This window comes from Taudactylus pleione, unplaced genomic scaffold (assembly GCF_031769625.1).
Source record: "Taudactylus pleione unplaced genomic scaffold, aTauple2 ptg000461l, whole genome shotgun sequence".
Taxonomy (NCBI): Eukaryota; Metazoa; Chordata; class Amphibia; order Anura; family Myobatrachidae; genus Taudactylus; species Taudactylus pleione.
This window is the reverse complement of record NW_028284863.1, coordinates 486395-512500: the sequence shown is the minus strand read 5'-3', so window position 1 is coordinate 512500 and position 26106 is coordinate 486395. Positions and strand designations below refer to the sequence as shown.

Sequence of the window (26106 nt, the reverse complement as noted above, 5' to 3'; positions counted from 1 at the left end):
CTGGACATACCCTGAGCACCTCTGGTCCGTCTCCTTCTGTGCTGGCCATACACTGAGCACCTCTGGTCCGTCTCCTCCTGTGCTGACCATACACTGAGCACCTCTGGTCCGTCTGTTCCTATGCTGGCCATACCCTGAGCACCTCTGCTCCGACTCCTCCTATGCTGGCCATACCCTGAGCACCTCTGGTCCGTCTGTTCCTATGCTGGCCATACCCTGAGCACCTCTGGCCCGTCTCCTCCTGTGCTGGCCATACCCTGAGCACCTCTGCTCCGTCTCCTCCTATGCTGGCCATACACTGAGCACCTCTGATCCGTCTCCTCCTATGCTGGCCATACCCTGAGCACCTCTGGCCCGTCTCCTCCTGTGCTGGCCATACACTGAGCACCTCTGGCCCGTCTCCTCCTATGCTGGCCATACACTGAGCACCTCTGCTCCATCTCCTATGCTGGCCATACACTGAGCACCTCTGCTCCGACTCCTCCTATGCTGGCCATACACTGAGCACCTCTGCACGATTTCAGGCCGATTGCCCGATTTTCGATGCGTCGTGAGAGGAATCGTGTAGAAACCATTTATTTTTAAGTAGGATACGATCCGATGCGTACTCCCGCAGCTCCTAAAATGTATCGTATGATCATATGTGCAGCCCATATGATCCGTCGTATTCGCATGCTGATCGTGCCGTGTTTTTCACCATGCGATGCATCGTGTGTCCGACCGCTGTCATTTCAGTGACATTTTGGAGAATGATGATCAGTTTTTTAGCAGGCACACGATCGATTGTAATGTGAGATCGTATTTACATCTTGTGTCCAAAGTGCATTCAGGACTGCCAGGGAGCTGCCGGGAAATGGTAAAATGAACCTGATCTTATGCTGGTACTAGTGAATGGCCAGCACTAGACTGCACTGCCAGCGGAGAATGTAATGAGCTGTGACCACGAACTGCTGGGACAGGCTAATACATGGCCACCATACCGTGTGATAAATCAGCTTCTTCTCCTATTTATTTATTTCCTCATAACCTAGGCTAAATTATCTAACTGGTGCTGGAAATACCTTTGTCACTAGTTAATCAGCCCATGCCACTGGTGTAACTATGAGAAGAGCAGCTGAGAGCCTATATCTGCCACAGGGATCTGCAGCCCATATCTTCCCAAGGGATCTGCAGCCCATATCTGCCCCAGGGATCTGCAGCCCATATCTGCCTCAGGGATCTGCAGCCCATATCTGCCCCAGGGATCTGCAGCCCATATCTGCCCCAGGGATCTGCAGCCCATATCTGCCTCAGGGATCTGCAGCCCATATCTGCCCACTTCTAAAAAAAAAACATTTCGGAGAGATTGTGAAAGCAGCACCTATGAGTGCCTGGTAAAGTGGGCGTGTACAGCTACTTCCGAGAGCCGTGTCATACATGTGATGGGCGTGTACAGCTACATCCGAGAGCCGTGTCATATATGTGATGGGCGTGTACAGCTACATCCGAGAGTCAGGTCATACATGTGATGGGCGTGTACAGCTACATCCGAGAGTCGGGTCATAAAATTGATTTACACCCAAATAAAGATGAGCCCCAAAGCAGTTATATATATATAAATATGTGTGTATAGATATATCTCTAGAAAATGGGGGTAAGGTGCAATCAGGGAGAGTTGGCCAGTATGTGGAGCCCTATGCAGTGGCCGCGCTGAACTCATACTTGCTGACTTTGAATATCTCCTCCTCGGGAGATGCTCAGAGAGCAGGTGCAGGTTGACATTTTGGGGGGTGGGGCCGGGTTCCTATGTCATTAGGTCCTGCAATCATCACAGCAAATTGCCGTGAATCACAGGACTACGCGGAGGGGCTGGGTCTAAATTATGTGTTTACTCGTCATTTAGCGCTGCCCCCTCCATATTGAGCCGCAAATCTCTGCTATTAAGGTGCAATTCCCGCCACTTATCTCCCCATACGTCACTAGGAAGTAAGAGCGATGCAAGAGATCCGAATACTCCTCTGGGTGTGCAGGGGGCTACCTGAAAATTTGGGAACTTCCCGTAATTCAACCGGGAGAGTAGGTAAGTATGGCTGAACCCTCATTGTGCTCAGAGGGAGGGGAACAGTGATGTAAGTACAGAGATGGAGGAAGAGGAGATGGACGGCCATTAGTAAGAGAGGGGAGGATGGATGCTCAGAGGGAGGGGGACCGTGATGTAAGTACAGAGGTGGAGGAAGAGGAGATGGACGGCCATTAGTAAGAGAGGGGAGGATGTATGCTCAGAGGGAGGGGGACCGTGATGTAAGTACAGAGGTGGAGGAAGAGGAGATGGACGGCCATTAGTAAGAGAGGGGAGGATGGATGCTCAGAGGGAGGGGGACTGTGATGTAAGTACAGAGGTGGAGGAAGAGGAGATGGACGGCCTTTAGTAAGAGAGGGGAGGATGGATGCTCCGAGGGAGGGGAACTGTGATGTAAGTACAGAGGTGGACGGCCATTAGTAAGAGAGGGGAGAATGTATGCTCAGAGGGAGGGGACCGTGATGTAAGTACAGAGGTGGAGGAAGAGGAGATGGACGGCCATTAGTAAGAGAGGGGAGGATGGATGCTCAGAGGGAGGGGGACTGTGATGTAAGTACAGAGGTGGAGGAAGAGGAGATGGACGGCCATTAGTAAGAGAGGGGAGGATGGATGCTCAGAGGGAGGAGGACTGTGATGTAAGTACAGAGGTGGAGGAAGAGGAGATGGATTGCCATTAGTAAGAGAGGGGACGGTGGATGCTCAGTGGGAGGAGGACTGTGATGTAAGTACAGAGGTGGAGGAAGAGGAGATGGATGGCCATTAGTAAGAGAGGGGAGGATGGATGCTCAGAGGGAGGGGACTGTGATGTAAGTACAGAGGTGGAGGAAGAGGAGATGGACGGCCATTAGTAAGAGAGGGGAGGATGGATGCTCAGAGGGAGGGGAACCGTGATGTAAGTACAGAGGTGGAGGAAGAGGAGATGGACGGCCTTTGGTAAGAGAGGGGAGGATGGATGCTCCGAGGGAGGGGAACTGTGATGTAAGTACAGAGGTGGACGGCCATTAGTAAGAGAGGGGAGAATGTATGCTCAGAGGGAGGGGACCGTGATGTAAGTACAGAGGTGGAGGAAGAGGAGATGGACGGCCATTAGTAAGAGAGGGGAGGATGGATGCTCAGAGGGAGGGGACCGTGATGTAAGTACAGAGGTGGAGGAAGAGGAGATGGACGGCCATTAGTAAGAGAGGGGAGGATGGATGCTCAGAGGGAGGGGGACCGTGATGTAAGTACAGAGGTGGAGGAAGAGGAGATGGACGGCCATTAGTAAGAGAGGGGAGGATGGATGCTCAGAGGGAGGGGGACTGTGATGTAAGTACAGAGGTGGAGGAAGAGGAGATGGACGGTAATTAGTAAGAGAGGGGAGGATGGATGCTCAGAGGGAGGGGGACTGTGATGTAAGTACAGAGGTGGAGGAAGAGGAGATGGACGGCCATTAGTAAGAGAGGGGAGGATGGATGCTCAGAGGGAGGGGACTGTGATGTAAGTACAGAGGTGGAGGAAGAGGAGATGGACGGCCATTAGTAAGAGAGGGGATAATGGATGCTCAGAGGGAGGGGGACTGTGATGTAAGTACAGAGGTGGAGGAAGAGGAGATGGATGGCCATTAGTAAGAGAGGGGAGGATGGATGCTCACAGGGAGGGGGACTGTGATATAATTACAGAGGTGGAGGAAGAGGAGATGGATGGCCATTAGTAAGAGAGGGGAGGATGGATGCTCAGAGGGAGGGGGACTGTGATGTAAGTACAGAGGTGGAGGAAGATGAGATGGACGGCCATTAGTAAGAGAGGGGAGGATGGATGCTCAGAGGGAGGGGGACTGTGATGTAAGTACAGAGGTGGAGGAAGAGGAGATGGACGGCCATTAGTAAGAGAGGGGAGGATGGATGCTCAGATGGAGGGGACCGTGATGTAAGTACAGAGGTGGAGGAAGAGGAGATGGACGGCCAGTAGTAAGAGAGGGGAGGATGGATTCTCAGAGGGAGGGGGACCGTGATGTAAGTACAGAGGTGGAGAAAGCGGAGATGGATGGCCATTAGTAAGAGAGGGGAGGATGGATGCTCAGAGGGAGGGGACTGTGATGTAAGTACAGAGGTTGAGGAAGAGGAGATGGATGGCCATTAGTAAGAGAGGGGAGGATGGATGCTCAGAGGGAGGAGGACTGTGATGTAAGTACAGAGGTGGAGGAATTGGAGATGGACGGCCATTAGTAAGAGAGGGGAGGATGGATGCTCAGAGGGAGGGGACTGTGATGTAAGTACAGAGGTGGAGGAAGAGGAGATGGACGGCCATTAGTAAGAGAGGGGAGAATGTATGCTCAGAGGGAGGGGACCGTGATGTAAGTACAGAGGTGGAGGAAGAGGAGATGGACGGCCATTAGTAAGAGAGGGGAGGATGGATGCTCAGAGGGAGGGGACCGTGATGTAAGTACAGAGGTGGAGGAAGAGGAGATGGACGGCCATTAGTAAGAGAGGGGAGGATGGATGCTCAGAGGGAGGGGGACTGTGATGTAAGTACAGAGGTGGAGGAAGAGGAGATGGACGGCCATTAGTAAGAGAGGGGAGGATGGATGCTCACAGGGAGGGGGACTGTGATGTATGTACAGAGGTGGAGGAAGAGGAGATGGACGGCCATTAGTAAGAGAGGGGAGGATGGATGCTCACAGAATTGCTCTATGTATTTCCTCTACATTTAGATGATCACAGAGCGCTGTTTTCTATACACAAGTAATAGCCCCTATCACTACATCCACACACCTGCGGCTGCTTGCTATGGGTAGTACTGCCAGGCACAATGACTTTTATTTTTTTCTCCTCCACCTGGACGTTATATTTCCGCTACTTACACACCCTGCCAGATGTAACCTACGCAGTGCGCCCCAGATGGCTGCCTCTGATGGTTCTCTCTTAGGCAGGATGAACAAACACATGGATCTATTCATTCTGTGCTTTTCATATTACAAATGTTTCAGTCATGCCCGAACTGCATCACTGTGTGCTGTATTTGCTATTCCCTGTTTTGTACCACTGAATGCTCTGCCGGTGTGCTATACCTCCACTGTATGCTCTGCCGGTGTGCTATACCTCCACTATATGCTCTGCCGCTGTGCTATACCTCCACTGTATGCTCTGCCGGTGTGCTATACCTCCACTGTATGCTCTGCCGGTGTGCTATACCTCCACTGTATGCTCTGCCGGTGTGCTATACCTCCACTGTATGCTCTGCCGGTGTGCTATACCTCCACTGTATGCTCTGCCGGTGTGCTATACCTCCACTGTATGCTCTGCCGGTGTGCTATACCTCCACTGTATGCTCTGCCGGTGTGCTATACCTCCACTGTATGCTCTGCCGGTGTGCTATACCTCCACTGTATGCTCTGCCGGTGTGCTATATCTCCTCTGTATGCTCTGCCGGTGTGCTATATCTCCACTGTATGCTGTACTGGTGTGCTATACCTCCGCTGTATGCTATACTGGTGTGCTATACCTTGCCTGTATGCTATACTGGTGTGCTATACCTCGACTGTATGCTATGCCGGTGTGCTATACCTTCACTGTATGCTATATCGGTGTGCTATACCTCCACTGTATGCTATATCGGTGTGCTATACCTCCACTGTATGCTATGCCGGTGTGCTATACCTCCACTGTATGCTATGCCGGTGTGCTATACCTCCACTGTATGCTATGCCGGTGTGCTATACCTCCAATGTTTGCTATGCCGGTGTGCTATACCTCCAACTGTATGCTATGCCGGTGTGCTATACCTCCACTGTATGCTATGCCGCTGTGCTATACCCCCACTGTATGATATACCGGTGTGCTATACCTCCACTGTATGCTATGCCGGTGTGCTATACCTCCACTGTATGCTATGCTGGTGTGCTATACCTCCACTGTATGATATACCGGTGTGCTATACCTCCACTGTATGATATACCGGTGTGCTATACCTCCACTGTATGATATACTGGTGTGCTATACCTCCACTGTATGATATACTGGTGTGCTATACCTCCACTGTATGCTATACTGGTGTGCTATACCTCCACTGTATGATATACTGGTGTGCTATACCTCCACTGTATGATATACTGGTGTGCTATACCTCCACTGTATGCTATGCCGGTGTGCTATACCTCCGCTGAAGTGAGTCCTCCATGGGCAGGATGTACTTCACATGGATCTACTCACACAGGGTATATCATACTGCCACACACTGGTCAGTCTTCCCATATATGCCTTGGGTCCTTGTATGGCTTATCTACCAAAGTGTAACCTTCGTAGTGCGCCCAACATGGCTGCCTCACCTGGTACAGTCGTGGATGGGATGAAAAATACATGGACCTGACTATTATGGTGGGACCCTACTCTTAGCGTTAGGACACTGCAACCCACCCATTTTGTGTAATCTCTTCTAGGCATAACCTGTTCCACCCAATGTAATCCTACGTAGTGCGCACAAGCTGGCTGCCTCATCTGGTACCTTTCGTGGGAGGAATATATAACCCATGGAAGTAATTTCCCAAAATGTCTACACCAACCCTGTGCTCTCTAGGTTTCATCTCTGTGTGATTTTCAATTTATGCCAAATCCTTGTACAATGTACCATGTTTACTGATGTCTGTAAAGCGACTTTGGGTCCCTTTGGGAGAAAAGCGCTATCTAAATAAAATGATTATTAATGAAACACTGACGTGACCTGCCGGCTGGGTTAGAAAGGGGCAGATCCTGGGTTTGTAATTTCTGGTAAGTGGGGCTTTGGCAGAAGTGAAGGCATATTGATCTGCCATTGTTTGGTGGTGTTTTTTTGGGGGAGGTGCCAATGTTGTATTTGATAAACCCCAACAATTGGCAGCCTTTGCATATGACATAAAATGACTTGTTCTCCAACACTTCACGGATAGTTCTAAATTTAAGTAGGCTAAATGATCTCTAATGTCATAATCATGTGACCCACGTCGAAAAGTGGAGGAGCAAGGTTGGCTCGTGTTCATAACATTGGGACCCCAACGTGTACCTTCGCGGCCTTGCCATCACCGGGCAAGGTGATTCCGCTCTACTTCGCTTGCCACAGGTTACTATTCCCATTAGATGTCCATGTGGACAGTAAACTGCTAGGCCACCGACCTTGCCCTTACCCTTGCTGTCTCGCCTCACATGCTTGTGATATCAGATGTCCTTTAGCCCAATTGATTTTAGCATCTACCAACACTTCACAGCCATGTAACACATGTGAGTGAAGAAATGAGTCATTGTAGTGCCCGTGTTCTCTGACCTGCAGGACAAGGAGGCCAGCAGTCTATGTCATGGAGTACAGAGTAACAACCTGGATGTCAGGGCAGAGTCTCTGAAGAAGCTGGCAGCTCTTTCCTGTGATGTCACGTTTGCTCAGGAATTCATCAGCCGTGACGGACTCTGTATCCTGTCCAGGATAGTGGAAGAGGAGGAGTGAGTCTAACCCAATGTATTAACTGTTACTTATATAGCCTTTGCACTTTACAATTGGGAACAAAGCAGTAATGACAGACAGACACACAGAAAACTCACTTTAGTAAATATAACCCATAGAGATAAGAAGTGTGTAAGATTTGTTATTTTATTTTTAATATTATATTGTTTTTATGTGCTGTTTCATTAAATTATTGTCACTTGCTGTACATTGCAAGTATTTATAAATGCTTTAAGCGCAGGTTTGTAATTTATTTCTTTTCCAAAAGAGAGAAGCGGACCCTGCCCGCAAGCTTACAATCTATAGGGAAATAGGAGTGTGATAGACAGGGACAGGTGCTACATATTACATATTGGTCCAGCCAGTTTGCAGGGGATCTTGGTGGTGTATGATCCAGTCACACAGCAATGTTGCCCTGGGGTAAGCAGGATGGTAAGAGAACATGTAACGTTATCTATGTGCTGTATAGTGGGGATGTAATTGGGTAGGATAGCTTATGGAGGATGTGTGTGTGCTGTATAGAGGGGATGTAATTGGGTAGGATAGCTTATGGAGGATATGTGTGTGCTGTATAGAGGGGATGTAATTGGGTAGGATAGCTTATGGAGGATATGTGTGTGCTGTATAGAGGGGATGTAATTGGGTAGGATAGCTTATGGAGGATATGTGTGTGCTGTATAGAGGGGATGTAATTGGGTAGGATAGCTTATGGAGGATATGTGTGTGCTGTATAGAGGGGATGTAATTGCGTAGGATAGCTTATGGAGGATATGTGTGTGCTGTATAGAGGGGATGTAATTGGGTAGGATAGCTTATGGAGGATATGTGTGTGCTGTATAGAGGGGATGTAATTGGGTAGGATAGCTTATGGAGGATATGTGTGTGCTGTATAGAGGGGATGTAATTGGGTAGGAGAGCTTATGGAGGATATGTGTGCTCTGTATAGAGGGGATGTAGTTGGGTAGGATAGCTTATGGAGGTTATGTGTGTGCTGTATAGAGGGGATGTAATTGGGTGAGATAGCTTATGGAGGATGTGTGTGTGCTGTATAGAGGGGATGTAATTGGGTAGGATAGCTTATGGAGGATATGTGTGTGCTGTATAGAGGGGATGTAATTGGATAGGAGAGCTTATGGAGGATATGTGTGCTCTGTATAGAGGGGATGTAGTTGGGTAGGATAGCTTATGGAGGATATGTGTGTGTGCTGTATAGAGGGGATGTACTTGGGTAGGATAGCTTATGGAGGATATGTGTGTGTGCTGTATAGTGGGGATGTAATTGGGTAGGATAGCTTATGAAGGATATGTGTGTGCTGTATAGAGGGGATGTAATTGGGTAGGATAGCTTATGGAGGATATGTGCGTGCTGTATAGAGAGGATGTAATTGGGTAGGATAGCTTATGGAGGTTATGTGTGTGCTGTATAGAGGGGATGTAATTGGGTAGGATAGCTTATGGAGGATATGTGTGTGCTGTATAGAGGGGATGTAATTGGGTAGGATAGCTTATGGAGGATATGTGTGTGCTGTATAGAGGGGATGTAATTGGGTAGGATAGCTTATGGGGATATGTGTGGGCTGTATAGAGGGAATGTAATTGGGTAGGATAGCTTATGGAGGATATGTGTGTGCTGTATAGAGGGGATGTAATTGGGTAGGATAGCTTATGGAGGATATGTGTGTGCTGTATAGTGGGGATGTGATTGGGTAGGATAGCTTATGGAGGATATGTGTGTGCTGCAAACAGGGGATGTAATTGGGTAGGATAGCTTATGGAGGATGTGTGTGTGCTGTATGGAGGGGATGTAATTGGGTAGGATAGCTTATGGGGATATGTGTGTGCTGTATAGAGGGGATGTAATTGGGTAGGAGAGCTTATGGAGGATATGTGTGTGCTGTATAGAGGGGATGTAATTGGGTAGGATAGCTTAAGGAGGATATGTGTGCGCTGTATAGAGGGGATGTAATTGGGTAGGATTGCTTAAGGAGGATATGTGTGTGCTGTATAGAGGGGATGTAATTGGGTAGGATAGCTTATGGAGGATATGTGTGTGCTGTATAGAGGGGATGTAATTGGGTAGGATAGCTTATGGAGGATATGTGTGTGCTGTATAGAGGGGATGTAGTTGGGTAGGATAGCTTATGGAGGATATGTGTGTGTGCTGTATAGAGGGGATGTACTTGGGTAGGATAGCTTATGGAGGATATGTGTGTGTGCTGTATAGAGGGGATGTAATTGGGTAGGATAGCTTAAGGAGGATATGTGTGCGCTGTATAGAGGGGATGTAATTGGGTAGGATAGCTTAAGGAGGATATGTGTGTGCTGTATAGAGGGGATGTAATTGGGTAGGATAGATTATGGAGGATGTGTGTGTGTGCTGTATAGTGGGGATGTAATTGGGTAGGATAGCTTATGGAGGATATGTGTGTGCTGTATAGTGGGGATGTAATTGGGTAGGATAGCTTATGGAGGATATGTGTGTGCTGTATACTGGGGATGTAATTGGGTAGGATAGCTTATGGAGGATATGTATGTGCTGTATAGAGGGGATGTAATTGGGTAGGATAGCTTATGGAGGATATGTGTGTGCTGTATAGAGGGGATGTAATTGGGTAGGATAGCTTATGGGGATACGTGTGTGCTGTAAACAGGTGATGTAATTGGGTAGGATAGCTTATGGAGGATGTATGTGTGCTGTATGGAGGGGATGTAATTGGGTAGGATAGCTTATGGGGATATGAGTGGGCTGTATAGAGGGAATGTAATTGGGTAGGATAGCTTATGGAGGTTATGTGTTTGCTGTATAGAGGGGATGTAATTGGGTAGGATAGCTTATGGAGGATATGTGTGTGCTGTATAGAGGGGATGTAATTGGGTAGGATAGCTTATGGGGATATGTGTGGGCAGTTTAGAGGGAATGTAATTGGGTAGGATAGCTTATGGAGGATATGTGTGTGCTGTATAGAGGGGATGTAGTTGGGTAGGATAGCTTATGGAGGATATGTGTGTGCTGTATAGTGGGGATGTAATTGGGTAGGATAGCTTATGGAGGATATGTGTGTGCTATATAGAGGGGATGTAATTGGGTAGGATAGCTTATGGAGGATATGTGTGTGCTGTATAGAGGGGATGTAATTGGGTAGGATAGCTTATGGAGGATATGTGTGTGCTGTATAGAGGGGATGTAATTGGGTAGGATAGCTTATGGGGATACGTGTGTGCTGTAAACAGGTGATGTAATTGGGTAGGATAGCTTATGGAGGATGTATGTGTGCTGTATGGAGGGGATGTAATTGGGTAGGATAGCTTATGGGGATATGAGTGGGCTGTATAGAGGGAATGTAATTGGGTAGGATAGCTTATAGAGGATATGTGTGTCCTGTATAGAGGGGATGTAATTGGGTAGGAGAGCTTATGGAGGATATGTGTGTGCTGTATTGGGGGGATGTAATTGGGTAGGAGAGCTTATGGAGGATATGTGTGTGCTGTATAGAGGGTACGTAGTTGGGTAGGATACATTTTGGAGGATATGTGTGTGCTGTATAGAGGGGATATAATTGGGTAGGATAGCTTATGGAGGATATGTGTGGGCTGTATAGAGGGAATGTAATTGGGTAGGATAGCTTATGGAGGATATGTGTGTGCTGTATAGAGGGGATGTAAATGGGTAGGATAGATTATGGAGGTTATGTGTGTGCTGTATAGTGGGGATGTAATTGGGTAGGGTAGCTTATGGAGGATATGTGTGTGCTGTATAGAGGGGATGTAATTGGGTAGGATAGATTATGGAGGTTATGTGTGTGCTGTATAGTGGGGATGTAATTGGGTAGGATAGCTTATGGAGGATATGTGTGTGCTGTAGAGAGGGAATGTAATTGGGTAGGATAGCTTATGGAGGATATGTGTGTGCTGTATAGAGGGGATGTAATTGGTAGGATAGCTTATGGAGGATATGTGTGTGCTGTATAGAGGGGATGTAATTGGGTAGGATAGATTATGGTGGTTGCGTGTGTGCTGTATAGTGGGGATGTAATTGGGTATCAAGGGGAGTGTAAGGTGGGGGGGAGTATTAGGCAGAGAGGAAGTTTATGGGAGGGAGTATAAAGTAGAAAGGGAGGGTAAGGTGGGAGGAGGAGTATTAGGCAGAGAGGAAGTATATGGGAGGGAGTATGAAGTTGAAGGGGAGTGTAAGGTGGGGGGAGGAGTATTAGGCAGAGAGGAAGTATATGGGAGGGAGTATAAAATAGAAAGGGAGGGTAAGGTGGGGAGGAGTATTAGGCAGAGAGGAAGTATATGGGAGGGAGTATAAAATAGAAAGGGAGGGTAAGGTGGGGGGAGGAGTATTAGGCAGAGAGGAATTATATGGGAGGGAGTATAAAGTAGAAGGGGAGTGTAAGGTGGGGAGGAGTATTAGGCAGAGAGGCAGTATATGGGAGGGAGTATGAAGTAGAAAGGGAGTGTAAGGTGGGAGGAGGAGTATTAGGCAGAGAGGAAGTATATGGGAAGGAGTATGAAGTAGAAGGGAAGTGTAAGGTGGGGGGAGGAGTATTAGGCAGAGAGGAAGTATATGGGAGGGAGTATGAAGTAGAAGGGGAGGGTAAGGTGGGAGGAGGAGTATTAGGCAGAGAGGAAGTATATGGGAGAGAGTATGAAGTAGAAGGGGAATGTAAGGTGGGGGGAGGAGTATTAGGCAGAGAGGAAGTATATGGGAGGGAGTATAAAATAGAAAGGGAGGGTAAGGTGGGGAGGAGTATTAGGCAGAGAGGAAGTTTATGGGAGGGAGTATAAAGTAGAAAGGGAGTGTAAGGTGGGGGGAGGAGTATTAGGCAGAGAGGGAGTATAAAGTAGAAAGGGAGTGTAAGGTGGGGAGGAGTATTAGGCAGAGAGGGAGTATAAAGTAGAAAGGGAGTGTAAGGTGGGGGGAGGAGTATTAGGCAGAGAGGGAGTATAAAGTAGAAAGGTAGTGTAAGGTGGGGGGAGTATTAGGCAGAGAGGGAGTATAAAGTAGAAAGGGAGTGTAAGGTGGGGGGGAGGAGTATTAGGCTGAGAGGGAGTATAAAGTAGAAAGGGAGTGTAAGGTGGGGGGAGGAGTATTAGGTAGAGAGGGAGTAGAAAGTAGAAAGGGAGTGTAAGGTGGGGGGAGGAGTATTAGGCTGAGAGGGAGTAGAAAGTAGAAAGGGAGTGTAAGGTGGGGGGAGGAGTATTAGGCAGAGAGGGAGTATAAAGTAGAAGGGGTGTGTAAGGTGGGGGGAGGAGTATTAGGCAGAGAGGGAGTATAAAGTAGAAAGGGAGTGTAAGGTGAGGGGTCGAGTATTAGGCAGAGAGGGAGTACAAAGTAGAAAGGGAGTGTAAGGTGGGGGGAGGAGTATTAGGTAGAGAGGGAGTAGAAAGTAGAAAGGGAGTGTAAGGTGGGGGGAGGAGTATTAGGCTGAGAGGGAGTAGAAAGTAGAAAGGGAGTGTAAGGTGGGGGGAGGAGTATTAGGCAGAGAGGGAGTATAAAGTAGAAGGGGTGTGTAAGGTGGGGGGAGGAGTATTAGGCAGAGAGGGAGTATAAAGTAGAAAGGGAGTGTAAGGTGAGGGGTCGAGTATTAGGCAGAGAGGGAGTACAAAGTAGAAAGGGAGTGTAAGGTGGGGGGAGGAGTATTAGGCAGAGAGGGAGTATAAAGTAGAAAGGGAGTGTAAGGTGGGGGAGGAGTATTAGGCAGAGAGGGAATATAAAGTAGAAAGGGAGTTTAAGGTGGGGAGGAGTATTAGGCAGAGAGGGAGTAGAAAGTAGAAAGGGAGTGTACGGTGGGGAGGAGTATTAGGCAGAGAGGGAGTATAAAGTAGAAAGGGAGTGTAAAGGTGGGGGGAGGAGTATTAGGCAGAGAGGGAGTATAAAGTAAAAAGGGAGTGTAAGGTGGGGGGAGTATTAGGCAGAGAGGGAGTATAAAGTAGAAAGGGAGTGTAAGGTGGGGGGGAGGAGTATTAGGCAGAGAGGGAGTATAAAGTAGAAAGGGAGTGTAAGGTGGGGGGAGGAGTATTATTCAGAGAGGGAGTATAAAGTAGAAAGGGAGTGTAAGGTGGGGGGAGGAGTATTAGGCAGAGAGGGAGTATAAAGTAGAAAGGGAGTGTAAGGTGGGGGGAGTATTAGGCAGAGAGGGAGTATAAAGTAGAAAGGGAGTGTAAGGTGGGGGGGAGGAGTATTAGGCAGAGAGGGAGTATAAAGTAGAAAGGGAGTGTAAGGTGGGGGGAGGAGTATTAGGCAGAGAGGGAGTAGAAAGTAGAAAGGGAGTGTAAGGTGGGGGGAGGAGCATTAGGCAGAGAGGGAGTATAAAGTAGAAAAGGAGTGTAAGGTGGGGGGAGGAATATTAGGCAGAGAGGGAGTATAAAGTAGAAGGGGTGTGTAAGGTGGGGGGAGGAGTATTAGGCAGAGAGGGAGTATAAAGTAGAAAGGGAGTGTAAGGTGAGGGGAGGAGTATTAGGCAGAGAGGGAGTATAAAGTAGAAAGGGAGTGTAAGGTGGGGGGAGGATTATTAGGCAGAGAGGGAGTATAAAGTAGAAAGGGAGTGTAAGGTGGGGGGAGGAGTATTAGGCAGAGAGGGAGTATAAAGTAGAAAGGGAGTGTAAGGTGGGGAGGAGTATTAGGCAGAGAGGGAGTGTAAGGTGGGGAGGAGTATTAGGCAGAGAGTGAGTATAAAGTAGAAGGGGAGTGTAAGGTGGGGAGGAGTATTAATGTAAATTATTTCCCTTCATATTTGGTTGAAGTCATTTGTATAGACTCCCCAGCCCAGCTCATATATCCAGTTCTCCTATACTAAGACGATGGTGATGTCACTGTCTTGCAGGCTCGGGGAGGTGATGTGTCACACACTGAGGGCCACCTCTGAGTTGATGGAACATGGGTTTGTGTCCTGGGAGACCTTCAGCACCATTTTCATACACAAGGTACGAGCTGCTGTGTGACAACTTACTGCTCCTCATATAACAGAACTAGCGTAACCCATATAAACGAAGAAAACTCAAAGGGAAAATAAACAAGCAGCTCGGTCGCAAGTTCTTAAATGATGCAAAGAACGAGCCTGAATACTACTATTCCCACCATGATACCTGGGGACAGGCACATATATGGTGTATATACATGTGTGTGTGTGTATATATGTGTCCGTATACAGTATATATAATGTAAACGCCCACCATCCCTTATGTGAAGATATTATTAAGCGCTGTCTGTGAAATTTTATCTAGTCAGAACTTATATAATGCTGGAAAGTCTCTAATTTCCTGATTTAGTTACTTTTTTTAACACAAATAAAATATTTAGATGAGGTAAACAGTAACGTAAAGCAAATATATTCTGCACTTGCGTCACAATGGCCTTGCGATGGCAAAAAGTGGCTGAAATTCAGAGACCATTTGAAGGAGTTAACGGGTGAGTGGGGAGAAAAACACAGGGCATATATCTGGTACAGTGCCCGCTCTGGCTTATCACAGTGATACACACACACAGGGCATATATCTGGTACAGTGCCCGCTCTGGCTTATCACAGTGATACACACACACAGGGCATATATCTGGTACAGTGCCCGCTCTGGCTTATCAGAGAGACACACACAAAGGACATATATCTGGTATAGTGCCCGCTCTGGCTTATCACAGTGATACACACACAAAGGACATATACAGTCATGTGCATAAATATTGGGACATTGACAGAATTTTCATATTTTGGCCTCTATTCACCACCACAATGGCTTTGAAATGAAACAAACAAGATGAGCTTTACCTGCAGACTTTCAGATTTAATTTGAGGGTAATTACATCCAAATCAGGTGAACGGTGTAGGAATTACAACGGTTTCTATATGTGCCTCCCACTTTTTAAGGGGCCAAAAGTAATGGGACTATCAACTCAAAAGCTATTTCATGGACAGGTGTGGGCTATTCCCTCGTTATTTCATTATCAATTAAGCAGGTAAAAGGTCTGGAGTTGATTCTAGGTGTGACATTTGCATTTGGAATCAGTTGCTGTCGACTCTCAATATGAGATCCAAAGAGCTGTCACTATCAGTGAAGCAAGCCATCATTAGGCTGAAAAATCAAAACAAACCCATCAGAGAGATAGCAAAAACATTAGGTGTGGCCAAATCAACTGTTTGGAACATTCTTAAAAAGAAAGAACGCATCGGAGAGCTCAGCAACACCAAAACACTCGGAAGACCATGGAAAACAACTGTGGTGGATGGCAAAAGAATTATTTCCCTGGTGAAGAAAAACCCCTTCACAACAGTTAGCCAAATCAAGAACACTCTCCAGGAGGTAGGTGTATATGTGTCAAAGTCAACAATCAAGAGAAGACTTCACAAGAGTGAATATAGAGGGTTCACCACACCATGTAAACCATTGGTGAGCCTCAAAAACAGGAAGACCAGATTAGGGTTTGCCAAACAACATCTAAAAAAGCCATTACAGTTCTGGAACAACATCCTATGGACAGATGAGACAAAGATCAATTTGTACCAGAGTGATGGGAAGAGAAGAGTATGGAGAAGGAAAGGAACTGCTCATGATCCTAAACATACCACCTCATCAGTGAAGCATGGTGGTGGTAGTGTCATGGCGTGGGCATGTATGGCTGCCAATGGAACTGGTTCCCTTGTATTTATTGATGATGTGACTGCTGACAAAAGCAGCAGAATGAATTCTGAAGTGTTTTGGGCAATATTATATGCTCATATTCAGTCAAATGCTTCAGAACCCATTGGACGGCGCTTCACAGTGCAGATGGACAATGACCCAAAGCATACTGCAAAAGCAAACAAAAAGTTTTTTAAGGCTGAAAAGTGGAATGTTATGCAATGGCCAAGTCAATCCCCTGACCTGAATCCGATTGAGCATGCATTTCACTTGATGAAGACAAAACTGATGGGAAAATGCCCCAAGAACAAGCAGGATCTGAAGACATTTGCAGTAGAGGCCTGGCAGAGCATCACCAGGGATGAAACCCAGCGTCTGGTGATGTCTATGCATTCCAGACTTCAGGCTGTAATTGCCTGCAAAGGATTTGCAACAAAGTATTAAAAAGTGAAAGTTAGATTTAGGATTGTTTAGTTTGTCCCATTACTTTTGGCCCCTTAAAAAGTGGGAGACACATATAGAAACCGTTGTAATTCCTACACCGTTCACCTGATTTGGATGTAATTACCCTCAAATTAAATCAAAAGTCTGCAGGTAAATCACATCTTGTTTGTTTCATTTCAAAGCCATTGTGGTGGTGACTAGAGGCCAAAATATGAAAATTCTGTCAATGTCCCAATATTTATGCACCTGACTGTATCTGGTACAGTGCCCGCTCTGGTTTATCACAGTGATACACACACAAAGGACATATATCTGGTACAGTGCCCGCTCTGGTTTATCACAGTGATACACACACAGGACATATATCTGGTATAGTGCCCGCTCTGGCTTATCACAGTGATACACACACAGGACATATATTTGGTACAGTGCCCGCTCTGGCTTATCACAGTGACACACACACACAGGGCATATATCTGGTACACTGCCCGCTCTGGCTTATCACAGTGATACACACACAGGACATATATCTAGTACAGTGCCCGCTCTGGCTTATCACAGTGATACACACACACAGGACATATATCTGGTACACTGCCCGCTGTGGCTTATCACAGTGATACACACACACACATAGGGCATATATCTGGGAGAGTGCCCACTCTGGCTTATCACTGTTTTACTTCCAGCTGTTGTGTCTTGTCCCCAGGTTGTTACATTTGTGAATATGAATCTGATGTCAGTGGAGATCACACAGCTTTCACTTGTCATCTTGGAGAGCATTGTTCAGAGTAACACCAAGTTGGGGGAGGTGGTCAGGGAGGAGGTCACTCTGGATCGCCTACTCTCCCTACTACAACTGTAAGTAATACTTCTATTCTATCCACTGTAACATGGTACAGACCAGTGCAGCTGTTACTTTTTCTCTGACTGTGGGGACATTTTCCTTTTATTAATACTAGATTGTAGCATTTGTCACTTTTTGGAGAACGGTCAACCCCAATATATACACTACATGCACATCGGACCTGCACTGGATGGGGGCTGCTGGCTGGGGGGAAAGAGTACAGGTCAGAGGAGCATGTAGTGTATAGTGGGAGGATCCTATGCTGAAGTCACTGGATGGGGGCTGCTGGCAGGGGGGAGAGAGTGCAGGTCAGAGGAGCCATGTAGTGTATAGTGGGAGGATCCTATGCTGAAGTCACTGGATGGGGGCTGCTGGCTGTGAGAAGAGAGTACTGGTCAGAGGAGCCATGTAGTGTATAGTGGGAGGATCCTATGCTGAAGTCACTGGATGGGGGCTGCTGGCTGGGGGAGAGAGTACTGGTCAGAGGAGCCATGTAGTGTATAGTGGGAGGATCCTATGCTGAAGTCGCTAGATGGGGGCAGCTGGCTGGGGGGAGAGAGTACTGATTAGAGGAGCCATGTAGTGTATAGTGGGAGGATCCTATGCTGAAGTCGCTAGATGGGGGCTGCTGACTGGGAGAAGAGAGTGCTGGTCAGAGAAGCCATGTAGAGTATAGTGGGAGGATCCTATGCTGAAGTCACTAGATGGGGGCTGCTGGCTGGGGGGAGAGAGTGCAGGTCAGAGGAGCCATGTAGTGTATAGTGGGAGGATCCTATGCTGAAGTCACTAGATGGGGGCTGCTGGCTGGGGGGAGAGAGTGCAGGTCAGAGGAGCATGTAGTGTATAGTGGGAGGATCTATGCTGAGGCCACTGGATGGGGGCTGCTGGCTGGGGGGAAAGAGTGCAGGTCAGAGGAGCATGTAGTGTATAGTGGGAAGATCCTATGCTGAAGTCACCGGATGGGGGCTGCTGGCTGGGAGGAGAGAGTGCAGGTCAGAGGAGCATGTAGTGTATAGTGGGAGGATCCTATGCTGAAGTCGCTGGATGGGGGCTGCTGGCTGGAAGGAGAGAGTGCAGGTCAGAGGAGCATGTAGTGTATAGTGGGAAGATCCTATGCTGAAGTCACTGGATTGGGGCTGATGGCTGGGGAGAGAGAATACTGGTCAGAGGAGCATGTAGTGTATAGTGGGAGGATCCTATGCTGAAGTCACTGGATGGGGGCTGCTGGCTGGGGAGAGAGAATACTGGTCAGAGGAGCATGTAGTGTATAGTGGGAGGATCCTATGCTGAAGTCACTGGATGGGGGCTGCTGGCTGGGGAGAGAGAATACTGGTCAGAGGAGCATGTAGTGTATAGTGGGAGGATCCTATGCTGAGGCCACTGGATGGGGGCTGCTGGCTGGGGAGAGAGAATACTGGTCAGAGGAGCATGTAGTGTATAGTGGGAGGATCCTATGCTGAAGTCACTGGATGGGGGCTGCTGGCTGGAAGGAGAGAGTGCAGGTCACAGGAACATGTAGTGTATAGTGAGAGGATCCTATTCTGAAGTCGATGGATGGGGGCTGCTGGCTGGGAGGAGAGAGTGCAGGTCAGAGGAGCATGTAGTGTATAGTGGGAGGATCCTATGCTGAAGTCACTGGATGGGGGCTGCTGGCTGGGGGGAGAGAGTGCAGGTCAGAGGAGCATGTAGTGTATAGTAGAGGGATCCTATTCTGAAGTCGCTGGATGGGGACTGCTGGCTGGGGGGAAAGAGTGCTGGTCAGAGGAACATGTAGTGTATAGTGTGAGGATCCTATGTCGAAGTCGCTAGATGGGGGCTGCTGGCTGGGGGGAGAGAGTACTGGTCAGAGGAGCATGTAGTGTATAGTTGGAGGATCCTATACTGAGGCCACTGGATGGGGGCTGCTGGCTGGGGGGAAAGAGTACAGGTCAGAGGAGCATGTAGTGTATAGTGGGAGGATCCTAAGCTGAAGTCACTAGATGGGGGCTGCTGTATGGGAGGAGAGAGTGCATGTCAGAGGAGCATGTAGTGTATAGTGGGAGGATCCTATGCTGAAGTCGCTGGATGGGGGCTGCTGGCTGGGAGGAGAGAGTGCAGGTCAGAGGAGCATGTAGTGTATAGTGGGAGGATCCTATGCTGAGGCCACTGGATGGGGGCTGCTGGCTGGGGGGAGAGAGTACTGGTCAGAGGAGCATGTAGTGTATAGTGGGAAGATCCTATGCTGAAGTCACCAGATGGGGGCTGCTGGCTGGCGGGAAAGAGTGCAGGTCAGAGGAGCATGTAGTGTATAGTGGGAAGATCCTATGCTGAGGCCACTGGATGGGGCTGCTGGCTGGGGGGAAAGAGTACAGGTCAGAGGAGCATGTAGTGTATAGTGGGAAGATCCTATGCTGAAGTCACCGGATGGGGGCTGCTGGCTGGGAGGAGAGAGTGCAGGTCAGAGGAGCATGTAGTGTATAGTGGGAAGATCCTATGCTGAAGTCACTGGATGGGGGCTGCTGGCTGGGGGGAGAGAGTGCAGGTCAGAGGAGCATGTAGTGTATAGTGGAAGGATCCTATGCTGAAGTCGCTGGATGGGGGCTGCTGGCTGGGGAGAGAGTGCAGGTTACAGGAGCATGTATTGTATAGTGGGTGGATCCTATGCTGAAGTCACTGGATGGGGGCTGCTGGCTGGGAGGAGAGAGTGCAGGTCACAGGAGCATGTAGTGTATAGTGAGAGGATCCTATTCTGAAGTCGCTGGATGGGGGCTGCTGGCTGGGGAGAGAGAATACTGGTCAGAGGAGCATGTAGTGTATAGTGGGAGGATCCTATGCTGAAGTCACAGGATGGGGGCTGCTGGCTGGGGGGAAAGAGTACAGGTCAGAGGAGCATGTAGTGTACAGTGGGTGGATCCTATGCTGAAGTCACTGGATTGGGGCTGCTGGCTGGAAGGAGAGAGTGCAGGTCAGATGAGCATGTAGTGTGAAGTGGGAGGATCCTGTGCTGAAGTTGCTGGATGGAGGCTGCTGGCTAGGGTGAGAGAGTGCAGGTCAGAGGAGCATGTAGTGTATAGTGGGAGGATCCTATGCTGAGGCCGCTGGATGGGGCTGCTGGCTGGGAGGAGAGAGTGCAGGTCAGAGGAGCATGTAGGGTATAGTGGGAAGATCCTATGCTGAAGTCGCTGGATGGGGGCTGCTGGCTGGGGAAAGAGTGCAGGTTAAAGGAGCATGTAGTGTATAGTGGGTGGATCCTATGCTGAAGTCACTGGATGGGGGCTGCTGGCTGGGAGGAGAGAGTGCAGGTCACAGGAGCATGTAGTGTATAGTGAGAGGATCCTATTCTGAATTCGCTGGATGGGGGCTGCTGGCTGGGGAGAGAGAATACTGGTCAGAGGAGCATGTAGTGTATAGTGGAAGGATCCTATGCTGAAGTCACTGGATGGGGGCTGCTGGCTAGGGGGAGAGAGTACTGGTCAGAGGAGCATGTAGTGTATAGTGGGAGGATCCTATACTGAGGCCACTGGATGGGGGCTGCTGGCTGGGGGGAAAGAGTACAGGTCAGAGGAGCATGTAGTGTATAGTGGGAGGATCCTAAGCTGAAGTCACTAGATGGGGGCTGCTGTATGGGAGGAGAGAGTGCAGGTCAGAGGAGCATGTAGTGTATAGTGGGAGGATCCTATGCTGAAGTCGCTGGATGGGTGCTGCTGGCTGGGAGGAGAGAGTGCAAATCAGAGGAGCATGTAGTGTATAGTGGGAGGATCCTATGCTGAGGCCACTGGATGGGGGCTGCTGGCTGGGGGGAGAGAGTACTGGTCAGAGGAGCATGTAGTGTATAGTGGGAAGATCCTATGCTGAAGTCACCGGATGGGGGCTGCTGGCTGGGGGGAAAGAGTGCAGGTCAGAGGAGCATGTAGTGTATAGTGGGAAGATCCTATGCTGAAGTCACCGGATGGGGGCTGCTGGCTGGGGGGAAAGAGTGCAGGTCAGAGGAGCATGTAGTGTATAGTGGGAAGATCCTATGCTGAGGCCACTGGATGGGGGCTGCTGGCTGGGAGGAGAGAGTGCAGGTCAGAGGAGCATGTAGTGTATAGTGGGAGGATCCTATGCTGAAGTCGCCGGATGGGGGCTGCTGGCTGGAAGGAGAGCGTGCTGGTCAGAGGAGCATGTAGTGTATAGTGGGAAGATCCTATGCTGAAGTCACTGGATGGGGGCTGCTGGCTGGAAGGAGAGCGTGCTGGTCAGAGGAGCATGTAGTGTATAGTGGGAAGATCCTATGCTGAAGTCACTGGATGGGGGCTGCTGGCTGGGGGGAGTGAGTGCAGGTCAGAGGAGCATGTAGTGTATAGTGGGAGGATCCTATGCTGAAGTCGCTGGATGGGGGCTGCTGGCTGGGGAGAGAGTGCAGGTTACAGGAGCATGTATTGTATAGTGGGTGGATCCTATGCTGAAGTCACTGGATGGGGGCTGCTGGCTGGGAGGAGAGAGTGCAGGTCACAGGAGCATGTAGTGTATAGTGAGAGGATCCTATTCTGAAGTCGCTGGATGGGGGCTGCTGGCTGGGGAGAGAGAATACTGGTCAGAGGAGCATGTAGTGTATAGTGGGAGGATCCTATGCTGAAGTCACTGGATGGGGGCTGCTGGCTGGGGGGAGAGAGTGCAGGTCAGAGGAGCATGTAGTGTATAGTGGGAGGATCCTATTCTGAAGTCGCTGGATGGGGGCTGCTGGCTGGGGGGAAAGAGTGCAGGTCAGAGGAGCATGTAGTGTATAGTGGGAGGATCCTATGCTGAGGTCGCTGGATGGGGGCTGCTGGCTGGAGAGAGAGAATACTGGTCAAAGGAGCATGTAGTGTATAGTGGGAGGATCCTATGCTGAGGCCACTGGATGGGGGCTGCTGGCTGGGGAGAGAGAATACTGGTCAGAGGAGCATGTAGTGTATAGTGGGAGGATCCTATGCTGAAGTCGCTGGATGGGGGCTGCTGGATGGGAGGAGAGAGTGCAAGTCAGAGGAGCATGTAGTGTATAGTGGGAGGATCCTATGCTGAGGCCAATGAATGGGGGCTGCTGGCTGGGGGGAAAGAGTGCAGGTCAGAGGAGCATGTAGTGTATAGTGGGAAGATCCTATGCTGAGGCCACTGGATGGGGCTGCTGGCTGGGGGGAAAGAGTACAGGTCAGAGGAGCATGTTGTGTACAGTGGGTGGATCCTATGCTGAAGTCACTGGATTGGGGCTGCTGGCTGGAAGGAGAGAGTGCAGGTCAGATGAGCATGTAGTGTGTAGTGGGAGGATCCTATGCTGAAGTTGCTGGATGGGGGCTGCTGGCTGGGGGGAGAGAGTGCAGGTCAGAGGAGCATGTAGTGTATAGTGGAAGGATCCTATGCTGAAGTCAATGGATGGGGGCTGCTGGCTGGGGGGAGAGAGTGCAGGTCAGAGGAGCATGTAGTGTATAATGGGAGGATCCTATTCTGAAGTCGCTGGATGGGGACTGCTGGCTGGGTGGAAAGAGTGCTGGTCAGAGGAACATGTAGTGTATAGTGGGAGGATCCTATGCTGAAGTCGCTGGATGGGGGCTGCTGGCTGGGGGGAGAGAGTACTGGTCAGTGCAGCATGTAGTGTATAGTGGGAGGATCCTATGCTGAGGCCTCTGGATGGGGGCTGCTGGCTGGGGAGAGAGAATACTGGTCAGAGGAGTATGTAGTGTATAGTGAGAGGATCCTATGCTGAAGTCACTGGATGGGGGCTGCTGGCTGGGTGGAGAGAGTGCAGGTCAGAGGAGCATGTAGTGTATAGTGGGAGGATCCTATTCTGAAGTCGTTGGATGGGGACTGCTGGCTGGGGGGAAAGAGTGCTGGTCAGAGGAACATGTAGTGTATAGTGGGAAGATCCTATGCTGAGGCCATTGGATGGGGGCTGCTGGCTGGGGGGAGAGAGTGCAGGTCACAGGAGCATGTAGTGTATAGTGAGATGATCCTATGCTGAAGTTACTGGATGGGGGCTGCTGGCTGGGAGGAGAGAGTACTGGTCAGAGGAGCATGTAGTGTATAGTGGGAGGATCCTGTTCTGAAGTCGCTGGATGGGGGCTGCTGGCTGGGGAGAGAGAATACTGGTCAGAGGAGCATGTAGTGTATAGTGGGAGGATCCTAGGCTGAGGCCACTGGATGGGGGCTGCTGGCTGGGAGGAGAGTGTGTAGGTCAGAGGAGCATGTAATGTATAGTGGGAGGATCCTTTGCTGAGGCCACTGGATGGGGGCTGCTGGCTGGAGAAGAGAATACTGGTCAGAGAAGCATGTAGTGTATAGTGGGAGGATCCTATGCTGAGGCCACTGGATGGGGGCTGCTGGCTGGGGAGAGCGAATACTGGTCAGAGGAGCATGTAGTGTATAGTGGGAGGATCCTATGCTGAAGTCACTGGATGGGGGCTGCTGTATGGGAGGAGAGAGTGCAGGTCAGAGGAGCATGTAGTTTATAGTGGGAGGATCCAATGCTGAAGTCGCTGGATGGGGGCTGCTGGCTGGGAGGAGAGAGTGCAGGGCAGAGGAGCATGTAGTGTATAGTGGGAGGATCCTATGCTGAGGCCACTGGATGGGGCTGCTGGCTGGGGGGAAAGAGTACAGGTCAGAGGAGCATGTTGTGTACAGTGGGTGGATCCTATGCTGAAGTCACTGGATTGGGGCTGCTGGCTGGAAGGAGAGAGTGCAGGTCAGATGAGCATGTAGTGTGTAGTGGGAGGATCCTATGCTGAAGTTGCTGGATGGGGGCTGCTGGCTGGGGGGAGAGAGTGCAGGTCAGAGGAGCATGTAGTGTATAGTGGAAGGATCCTATGCTGAAGTCAATGGATGGGGGCTGCTGGCTGGGGGGAGAGAGTGCAGGTCAGAGGAGCATGTAGTGTATAATGGGAGGATCCTATTCTGAAGTCGCTGGATGGGGACTGCTGGCTGGGTGGAAAGAGTGCTGGTCAGAGGAACATGTAGTGTATAGTGGGAGGATCCTATGCTGAAGTCGCTGGATGGGGGCTGCTGGCTGGGGGGAGAGAGTACTGGTCAGTGCAGCATGTAGTGTATAGTGGGAGGATCCTATGCTGAGGCCTCTGGATGGGGGCTGCTGGCTGGGGAGAGAGAATACTGGTCAGAGGAGTATGTAGTGTATAGTGAGAGGATCCTATGCTGAAGTCACTGGATGGGGGCTGCTGGCTGGGTGGAGAGAGTGCAGGTCAGAGGAGCATGTAGTGTATAGTGGGAGGATCCTATTCTGAAGTCGTTGGATGGGGACTGCTGGCTGGGGGGAAAGAGTGCTGGTCAGAGGAACATGTAGTGTATAGTGGGAAGATCCTATGCTGAGGCCATTGGATGGGGGCTGCTGGCTGGGGGGAGAGAGTGCAGGTCACAGGAGCATGTAGTGTATAGTGAGATGATCCTATGCTGAAGTTACTGGATGGGGGCTGCTGGCTGGGAGGAGAGAGTACTGGTCAGAGGAGCATGTAGTGTATAGTGGGAGGATCCTGTTCTGAAGTCGCTGGATGGGGGCTGCTGGCTGGGGAGAGAGAATACTGGTCAGAGGAGCATGTAGTGTATAGTGGGAGGATCCTAGGCTGAGGCCACTGGATGGGGGCTGCTGGCTGGGAGGAGAGTGTGTAGGTCAGAGGAGCATGTAATGTATAGTGGGAGGATCCTTTGCTGAGGCCACTGGATGGGGGCTGCTGGCTGGAGAAGAGAATACTGGTCAGAGAAGCATGTAGTGTATAGTGGGAGGATCCTATGCTGAGGCCACTGGATGGGGGCTGCTGGCTGGGGAGAGCGAATACTGGTCAGAGGAGCATGTAGTGTATAGTGGGAGGATCCTATGCTGAAGTCACTGGATGGGGGCTGCTGTATGGGAGGAGAGAGTGCAGGTCAGAGGAGCATGTAGTTTATAGTGGGAGGATCCAATGCTGAAGTCGCTGGATGGGGGCTGCTGGCTGGGAGGAGAGAGTGCAGGGCAGAGGAGCATGTAGTGTATAGTGGGAGGATCCTATGCTGAAGTCGCTGGATGGGGGCTGCTGGATGGGAGGAGAGAGTACAGGTCAGAGGAGCATGTAGTGTATAGTGGGAGGATCCTATGCTGAAGTCGCTGGATGGGGGCTGCTGGATGGGAGGAGAGAGTGCAAGGTAGAGGAGCATGTAGTGTATAGTGGGAGGATCCTATGCTGAGGCCAATGAATGGGGGCTGCTGGCTGGGGGGAAAGAGTGCAGGTCAGAGGAGCATGTAGTATATATTGGGAAGATCCTATGCTGAGGCCACTGGATGGGGCTGCTGGCTGGGGGGAAAGAGTACAGGTCAGAGGAGCATGTAGTGTACAGTGGGTGGATCCTATGCTGAAGTCACTGGATTGGGGCTGCTGGCTGGAAGGAGAGAGTGCAGGTCAGATGAGCATGTAGTGTGAAGTGGGAGGATCCTATGCTGAAGTTGCTGGATGGGGGCTGCTGGCTGGGGGGAGAGAGTGCAGGTTAAAGGAGCATGTAGTGGATAGTGGGTGGATCCTATGCTGAAGTCACTGGATGGGGGCTGCTGGCTGGGAGGAGAGAGTGCAGGTCACAGGAACATGTAGTGTATAGTGAGAGGATCCTATTTTGAATTCGCTGGATGGGGGCTGCTGGCTGGGGAGAGAGAATACTGGTCAGAGGAGCATGTAGTGTATAGTGGAAGGATCCTATGCTGAAGTCACTGGATGGGGGCTGCTGG

General features: G+C 49.8%; 1 protein-coding gene across 5 annotated transcripts in view; it reads left to right on the top strand.

The window, feature by feature from the left end:
* Positions 1–26106, top strand: part of ELMO3 (engulfment and cell motility 3) — a 450596-nt gene that overhangs the window by 128284 nt on the left and 296206 nt on the right. For all 5 annotated transcript variants that reach the window (XM_088448606.1, XM_088448605.1, XM_088448607.1 and 2 more), the window contains exons 6-8: positions 7337–7503; positions 14332–14431; positions 17274–17425. In XM_088448606.1, the coding sequence (XP_088304732.1) occupies positions 7337–7503; positions 14332–14431; positions 17274–17425 (419 nt within the window). The remainder of the gene's footprint in view (positions 1–7336; positions 7504–14331; positions 14432–17273; positions 17426–26106) is intronic.